Source organism: Alligator sinensis, unplaced genomic scaffold, assembly GCF_000455745.1.
Source record: "Alligator sinensis unplaced genomic scaffold, ASM45574v1 scaffold314_1, whole genome shotgun sequence".
Taxonomy (NCBI): Eukaryota; Metazoa; Chordata; order Crocodylia; family Alligatoridae; genus Alligator; species Alligator sinensis.
The window spans coordinates 102,229-110,999 of record NW_005842703.1 but is presented as its reverse complement, the minus strand read 5'-3'; the positions used below and the strand labels follow the sequence as shown (position 1 = coordinate 110,999).

The 8,771-nt window shown below is 40.8% G+C and overlaps 1 protein-coding gene across 1 annotated transcript in view; it reads right to left on the bottom strand.

Annotated features, from left to right (window-relative positions):
- Positions 1-3,911: 3,911 nt before the first annotated feature.
- LOC102384716 (cytosolic phospholipase A2 zeta) overlaps positions 3,912-8,771 on the bottom strand; it is a 43,621-nt gene continuing 38,761 nt past the window's right edge. The window contains exons 19-20 of the mRNA XM_006034077.2: positions 6,461-6,647; positions 3,912-4,132 (exon numbers count right to left, since the gene is read on the bottom strand). Of these exons, the coding sequence (XP_006034139.2) occupies positions 3,912-4,132; positions 6,461-6,647 (408 nt within the window). The remainder of the gene's footprint in view (positions 4,133-6,460; positions 6,648-8,771) is intronic.

Genomic DNA, 8,771 nt, shown 5'->3' with positions numbered 1-8,771 from the left:
TGCGTGAGGTGGCTCAGGTTTGCAACCTCTGACATGCGGCCAGAGACACGGTGCACAGGGCAATGCATGGAGTAGGACCTTTGGAGCACTTGGGCAGCTCAGGTCCTCAACCCCTGGAACGAGGCTGGGAGGTCAGTGCAGGAGGCGCTGCAGGGAGGGCCCGGGAGCTGACCGAGCCTGGTGCTGCATGAGGCAGCCCAGGCTGCCGACCCATAGCAAAAGGTTGAGTCCAGGGAGCCAGATGGTGCTTGGGCTACTGAGCCAGCAGACAGGGCCGAGCCAGAGGCCCCAGAAGCCCTGCATAGTGGTGCCCTGTTCCAGGGGACAGCGACCCCCCCGAAGCCCACAGCAGGCGAGACAGCAGCTTGGCTCAGAGGACAAGGGCCACCCTCCAGGCCTGGGAGCTGTGAGTTTCAGGGAAAAGAGGATTCCCACAGGGGAACGGGAGTCCCCCCTGGTTAGTTAAAGGTTTCTGAAAGGGGAGGGCCCACCTAAAGTTACCAGCTTCCTTATAGGGCTTGGGAAAAGCCCAAGGGCATTGGGGTTTCCCCTCGGGATTGAGTTTATCTTTGGGGTTCTTGCACCATAAGTGGTGTGATGTCATGCCTTATATTTTGTGAACTCTCATGTTGTAAATTAGGAGATGAGTAAAGTCCCAGGGCTCTGCTGGGACCCCCTGTTGTTATCATTTCACCTGTTGTTTATTTGTATTTATTTGTGGCTTATTTATTGTTCACCCATACTTATCTATAGTTTATCTGTTGGCTATCTGTTTATTTGGGGGTTTATCCATTTCAGATCAGATACTTACCTGTGACTTACCTGTATCTGGAGCACTGATATAAGGTTTTATGGCATTTACCCAGAGGGTATTGTTTATGTTATTTGTTTAAATATATATAATTCAATAAGCTATATTGGTGTTGAATATATCTATCTAGAGATATATCTAGAGAGAGAGAGAACATATGTTTATATCCATGTTTCTTTTCCTGTGATAACTATATTCACATTTATTTACATTAACTTTAGGCCCCTGACTGTCCTGGCCTGGTTCTATAGGGACCGAGGGAAAATGAGCTGTCTGCAATTCCCCCGCAGCACATCTGCCAGCTAACAATCCCCCTCAATTGGAGAAGGGGAGTATATACCCAAGTTACTTGGGCTACAAGAAGTTCCAAATCCTTTAGAGAAAATAGCTTATTGGTGTTGAATACAATAAAAAGCAGCAGTGAATTGCTGATTCTTATGCCTCAGCTAGAGAAAAGAAATAAGAGTTGAGGAGGTGACAGCTAGCAAGAAAGTTTAACAGCTCCTGTAGCTCTCAAGTTTTCTGAACCCACATATGCATGACCCCTGGAGTGTGTATTGCTTACATTTGTTCTTATTTTTGAGCAGTATGAAGAACAGAGCACTGAACTGGTACATCGGACAACCAGGGTCCATTCCAGGTTAGCCTAAGAAATGACCCTGAGCAAGTCAGTCACTCTCCCCTCTGCACTACAGTCTCCTTATCTGTAAAATAGGGATAATGACAATGACCTCTGTAAAATTATTAGAGATGTAATAATGAAGAGGTGCTATGTAATACTGGAGGTAGAATTCTAACTAATTAATTACCTTTGATTGACAAATGCTTTAACTGAAGATGGGAGAAACACTACCATTAAATTGAACAAGCAAGAGTCAACAAAGAAAAAAAAATCTTCATTTCAATCATGTGGCCTCAAAGTGAAGCAGTTTGCACATTAAGCAAATGTGCATTTTCTATATTTCCCTATTCATTTTGGTTTGGTTTGGGGTTTTGTTGTTTTTTTTTTTGGGGGGGGGGGGGGGGGACAGTTCCATTTATTTGTTGCTTTTAGAAATGGAGGACTTAAAAGTTAACAAAAACAATAAACTAACTCATTTCTGAGTGAGACATCAGTTTCCCAGCATGACAGTTCAAATGTGGAGTCAGCACATTCAGTTCAGAGTAAATGCCACACACGTGAACAGCAGAGATTCCCAAATACTTTGTTGTTTCAATTAGACTGTAGAGCAAAGTAAAGCAATTCCATCTCACATGGCAGCAGCATCTCACATTCATTTTATTTCTTCACATTTATAAGTTGCCTACATCTTGAGAACTAGATGCATCACAGACTTCCTCCAACACAAACACTCTAGTAAAATCATCTTATAAATCTCTTAAAAACATACTACCTCAAAAAAATCTAGCCAACTTTAAAAAACAGCCTACATTCCAACCTCTTTCAAACACCTTCCCTTCATCTTCCATAAGAAGTTCTGCGAAAGTAGATGAGTTCTCACAAAACCTGCACAAAAATCAAAGGGTCTTGTGGACCAGGTTGTAGTGGCAGGAGGGAAGCAATTTTCAGAGTCAAGGATTCTTTACCGAAAATTCCCAGCACCTTCCCCAACTTCGCTAGAGGACTGTTAAGTGGAACTGCTCTAGAAACACCTAGAAAAGCACTCTCTGTTTGCTGACAAGGTTCCTTGGGTGAATTTGATATCTTTTATTAGACCAACTCAAATGGTCAAACTCAACCCTGTTCTGGTGATGAGGTTGGTGAGGTTCGGTGCTTGTTTGAAGGCTAGGATGGGTGGCTCTGGGAAGATCTTTTTAAGAATAGGGTCTCTTTCTAATATGGGTTGCAATTTTTTGAGGATTTTCCGTACAGGCTCAAGGGAGGGGTGATACATCATAACCAGTGGTGTGCGATTTGTGGGGGGGTTTCTTCTGTACTGCAGCAGTTCTTCACGTGGTATCTAGGTGGCTCTTTCAAATGTGCGATCTACCTCTCTGGAGGAGTGTCCTTGCTGGGTGAAAGCCTTTTTAAGATTGGTGAGGTGGCAATCCCGGGTGTTCTCTTCAGTACAAATGCGTTGGTATCTGAGGGCCTGGCTGTATATCACAGCTTTTTTGGTGTGTTTAGGGTGATTGCTGGTTCTGTGCAGATATGTATGTTGGTCTGTGGGTTTCTTGTATACTGTGGTCTGTATTTTACCCTTCTGGATACTGATCATTGTGTCTAAAAAGGAGATGTTGGTGCTGGAGTATTCTAAAGAAAGTTGGATGGAGGGATGGTGACTGTTGAATTTCTGGTTGAACTCAATCAGAGATTGCAGGTTCTCAGTCCAAATGATGAAGATGTCATCGATGTATCTTAAGTATAGCAACCATTTGATGGTGCAGTTCTTAAGGAAGTCTTCTTCCAGATGGCTCATAAAAAGGTTGGCATACTGTGAGGCCATTTTAGTGCCCATAGCTGTTCCCATCACCCACCCAACCTGTTTAAAGGTTTCATAGTCCAAACACTGAACACTTTAAAACATTACATGAAGCAGATATTAAAAAGAAAGAAATAAAAACCTTTTAGGCTTAGATGCTTGAATTAGGCTGTAGAATAATGAGCCCACTTTATCTAGGCCTCAAAACATAGGACTCTGTTAGCAAACCAAATTCTTCCTCCATACCTTGCCATAGTGTTTGATTTGGATTCTACCAACATCTCACACCTGACATCCCAATGTCAACTCTTACATGGGTCACTGAATAGAACAAATGTGTCTAGAACACCATTATACCTGTGGTTGTGGCAAACACCAAGAGAAGAATTTCATTCTCCCTAAAACACACATAGGTAAGTGAATCTGAACGTGCATTTGGTAAAAAAGAACTATTACTGTTATCTCTTTGGGCTTTGCAAACTCTGTAAAGGCACAGAAGAGTGGGAGAGGGAGAGAAAGAGAAAGGTTTCCACCATATCTGTAGTAAGTTTTCAGTGCTATGCGTGCCTCTCCCATTCAAGGAGGTAGCTTGCAGCAGCCACAGCCTCAGTGTTGCTGTTTGAACCATATACCTTTGGTGCATCACAGTCCACTTGTATCCCACACCAAGAAGATTCTTAGGTCCTGATGCCCTTCTTTAACTTCCTCCTGTGCAGAGCCAAATGGAGGGCTTTGAAGAGTGTGTCCTTGTTATTCAGAACGTTGTAGCAGTTCACTCCCACCAGCCTATCAAAATCATATGGCTCAAAGGTAAAGTTTAGTGTACGATAGGGAGAGTCTTTATTCTCAATGACAAAGTCACCAAAGGATCTCTCATCTTCTGACTCCCGTTCTATTCCTGTAGCAAGAGAAAAAATGAATTCTGAAGGTTTTCCTCAAACCTTTTAATGGGATACAGCAGAGAAAGTCTCAGAATAACTAAACATGTATTGAATCTGGGTCATTCTTCCGGCTAGTTTTGTCTCTCCTTGGCAGACAATGTCAAATTACTAAACTGTTACTGAAAGTAGTAAGGCAGACAAGATTCTTTGGGTAGATGTAATATCTTTTATTAGAACAATTAAATAGTTGGGAAAATTGTACTTTGCAAGCTTTCAGGCACAAACATGCTACTTCAGGCATAGAGAGAGAGTCAGCTGGTGAACTGTGTGCACTCCAGGGTAGAATAGGAGCCAATATGTGAAATGCAGGTCTTTGAAAATGCAAATGCATGGCAGTGAGGATCGGAAGGATGGGAGACAATAGGTGAGAGACAGGTGGGAGGGGGGGAATGGTGCACTAATGATACAGGAATGTAGGCGGTAAATTGCAGACAGGTCACCTGGAGTTCAGTTATAATGTGCCATAAATCCAATCTCTATATTTAGTCCATGATTTTTTGCATCCAGTAGATTTATTAAGTGAAGTTCGTAGGCTCATCTACAAAAGATGTTTTGTAAATTCCCTTTGAGGATTAGAATTGAGAGATCAGAGAGACAGTGGTTTTCTTGTGATAAATGTGCACCCACAGGTAATTGGGTATTTTTGTCCTTGACAGATTTCCAGTGTGCATTCATTCTGGTGTGCAGTTGTTGTTTGCTTTCTCCTACATATTTTCCATCAGGGCATTTGATCCACTGAATGAGATGTATTATATTTCTGGAGGTGCAGGTGTAAGATCCAGGAATGGTGATGGTTCTGTTGTGGGGTGTAGTTATTCCGGGAGCCGTGGAGATGTGTTGGCAGGTTTTATACTTCTTGTCCTGGCATGGTCTGGATCCACTTGGTGTGCTTTGGGCCATAAGAAGTTTGCTTCTGGTGATGAGGTTGGTGAGGGTCAGTGATTGTTTGAAGGCTAGAATGGGTGGTTCTGGAAAGACCTCTTTAAAAACTGGGTCTTCTTCTAGTATGGGTCAGAATTGTTTGATGATTTTCTATTTAGGTTCCAGGGAAGGATGTCAAGTCATAACTAATGGTGTGCAATTCATGAGGATTTTCTTTTTGTACTGCAGCAATTCTTCATTTGACAACCAGGTGGCTGTTTCAAAAATATCATCTCTCTCTCTGGAGGGTGTCATTGTTGGGTGAAAGCCCTGTTAAGATTTGTGAGGTGATGACCACCGGTATTCTCCTCAATGCAAATTTGATGGTATGGAAGAGCTTGGCTGTAAATTACAGCTTTTTTGGTATGTTTAGGGTGATTGCTGGCTCTGTCTCACACCTATTGTCTCCCATCCCTCTGATCCTCATTGCCATGCATTTGCATTTTCACAGACCTGCATTTTACAGATTGGCTCCTATTCTACCCGGGAGAGCACACAATTCACCAGCAGACTCTCTCTATGCCTGAAGGATTTTTGTGCCTGAAAGCTTGCAAAGAACAATTTTCCCAACTATTTAATTATTCTAATAAAAGATATCACATCTACCCAAAGAACCGTGTCTACCTATGTCCTTAGATGGACATAGCCAACACAGCTACAACCAACAACCCTAAAGCATAACTGAAGTAGTAACACATTTGCTTTTTAAAATCATAGTAATTAAAGTGTTTAACATCCCAGCAGTAAATCCAAGAGACCCTATTGAAGCTAGTGTGTAAGAGACATGTTAGTAACCATGTGTCAGAAGGAAAAACTTATAACCTAGTGGGCAGGGGTCCTTAGATATGTTTAAAAGAAAGCCCCATATTTTCTATGCTTTCTAAACTTGATTTTAAAATGGATCTTAGAGGGCTAGTAGACAAGAGGTATTTGTATTCTCAAGTGGAATCATGGCTCATAAACCCTAAATTACAAGGTTTGGGGCAAAAGCTAAGATATTATTTCAGTCCTCCTAATGCAAATACAAGTACCATTATGCCACCAAATGAAAAATTTTAAACCATAAAGATTAGGTTACTGCTAACCATCATACAAGGCAAAAATATTCCATGGGGCAGCCACTAGTTCACAGATAAACAAGTAAGTATCTAGCTAGATTCTTCCACCCCTTAACCAGCTTTTGAGACAGATAACAAAGTTGTTACTGTTCTGGCTGTAAGAAGATAGCAGTTTATTAAGTTAAAGGAAACTAACAATGGTAAAGAGTCGAGCTTTTACAGTTAGGAATGTCCAGGCAGTCCCAACACTCTGTCTAGCTAAGCATACCTGAATGCTGTAAAGAATCTGCACGCACTCTCCCTTACCTGGTGCTTTGTATTTCCGGAACGTGTCATTCACCAATGGAAAGTGAAGCACTATAGGAGCCTTTGGGTCCTCATCATCCATAAACATATAACACTCCTTTGGCTTCTTTTCATCTTCCTTGCTCAAGATGATTTTTGGAAAGGGGATTTCCCGTTCTTCACAGTATTTCTGAGTCAAATTCAAGACCTATGATCAGAAAACAAATGTTAAGAGTTATTTCAGCTACGTCTAACCATAATGCATAGAGAGAGGGCATTAGTGAAAAATTTCAGCCCCCTAGTCAGCAATGCTATCAAGTGCTAAAGAGCAAGGGTGTGGGGGGCGGGCTGGAAAGGAACATGCACAAGGAACAGGGAAGAAGACTGAGTGGCAGAGCGGGACAGTGCAGAATATGGAGAGTTGCTGCTGGTATCACCTCTAAAGTGGGCAGCCACAATTAGGGCTGGTGCCCCACTGATCCGGCCCTAGTTACACTACTGTTTCTGATACAAAACAATAGCAAAAGCATTAAAAACCAATCTATTCAGTGAGTTGTGTGCTCACTGCAATAGGACTTGACTCCTAAATGCTATGGAAACAAGTTTACATAGAAAAAATAGCTACTCCAGCATCAAAGTGACACAGTTGGAGTAGACATAAAACACACTGGAATAACTTTTTCTGGAGTAAATATACATCTTGCCTCCTCAGAAGTAACTATATTTGAGAACAGCATTTTCTCTGGCATAAGTGCTACGTGTCACGTGTTATCTCCAGAGGAAATTGACAACAGCCCAGAATAAATGCATTGTATGCCTGCACCCTGTTTACTGCCTGCCTATCTGACTTTTGGGTCAGTTTCCCTAGATTATTTCTATCCCAAACATCTTTCATTCCCAGCATCTGTCTAAACAGATAAAATGATTAAAATGAGGAATGAATGATGTGGGAAAAGATTAATTTAGTTTCCTCAAGGAAACAGAACAAACAAAAGCCAAAATACAGCATAACATGAGAGACAGAGAAATATGCAAATGAGCAATACAGTATTTATATTGTATTATAAATTTTATACAATTTATACAATACTTATATGGTGAAATTCTAGCCCTTATTCCAGCCCTCTGAGGAATTTTAAACCATTGGCTGCCTATACACATGCTTGGGGGTGGAGGAAGTGTTTTAATTAGAGCAGTTCCCAGAGAGCCACTCTAATTAAAATGCCTCACCGTTGCATGTATTATGCTCCCAAGGGCTTAAAAATGGCTGCAGAATGCTTTACCTAAACCTCATTCAATGAGGTTTAGAGAAAAGTGCTCCAGCGGCCATTTTTAAACACACGGGAATTGACACATATGACGATAAGGCCACACTGGAGCTTTCTATTTAGAACACGAACCAGCACATGTACAAGCAGCCATTGGCTCTGACACAAAGGGGGGGAAATGTAAACAATAAGCTAATATCTAAACACTGCATCACCTTTAAAACTCTCTCAAAGGCACACTTCAATTTCATTTCCATTTAATTCAAACAAAGGAAATTCCCAGCTGGTGCCTGAGGTATACATCTGTTTTTCTAGAAGTATTATAAATGAACTACACACTTGAAAATTACAGAAATGTTGTATATCCACATTCACAGTTAAACTTGAAAGGAGACTTTCAGAAGACACTCTGATTTCTTTCCTCAATAAAACCAAATGATACAATGTTTCTGTAATTAATATGCAAATGTAACATTGGAATGTTAGAAATATATCATCTGACACATTTGTAGAAAAATGGGATACTGTTTTATTACCTGTTTCTAGCAATAAAATAAGTAGTTTGTTATGAAATGATGGAACAACTGTTATTACTAAATCTCATGGATCTCCACTTCTATAAACGTATAGTGGACAGCCGCTGAGAAATGTCTTACTAGAACCAATATTTACATTGATGAGATAGTTGGAAATAAGCAGATTATATCTAGCATACTTTGCTAAAAATTCAAATCAACTTTTTAAGCTTACATATGCTGAATTTGGCTATGTTAAAAAATGTTTTAAAACACACACTTGCCTGATCCACAAACAGCACGAGGAGAATAATAAACAACTATCCCCGTTGCTTGCTCACCTAATAATGCATTTTGCTGAAGAATTAGAGTTGCACAATTACATACTACATATACTGCCAAAAGAGTCTTCCATTAGATGAAGTAATAGCAGTTTATGCTTTTTTCAAGCAGAAAGAGTGGAATTCAAATCACCAATGTCACTGTGAAGTTCCAAATGTGGAGTTATGCTGTAGTATGAATTTCACAGTGAAGTGTGTGATGTGACAG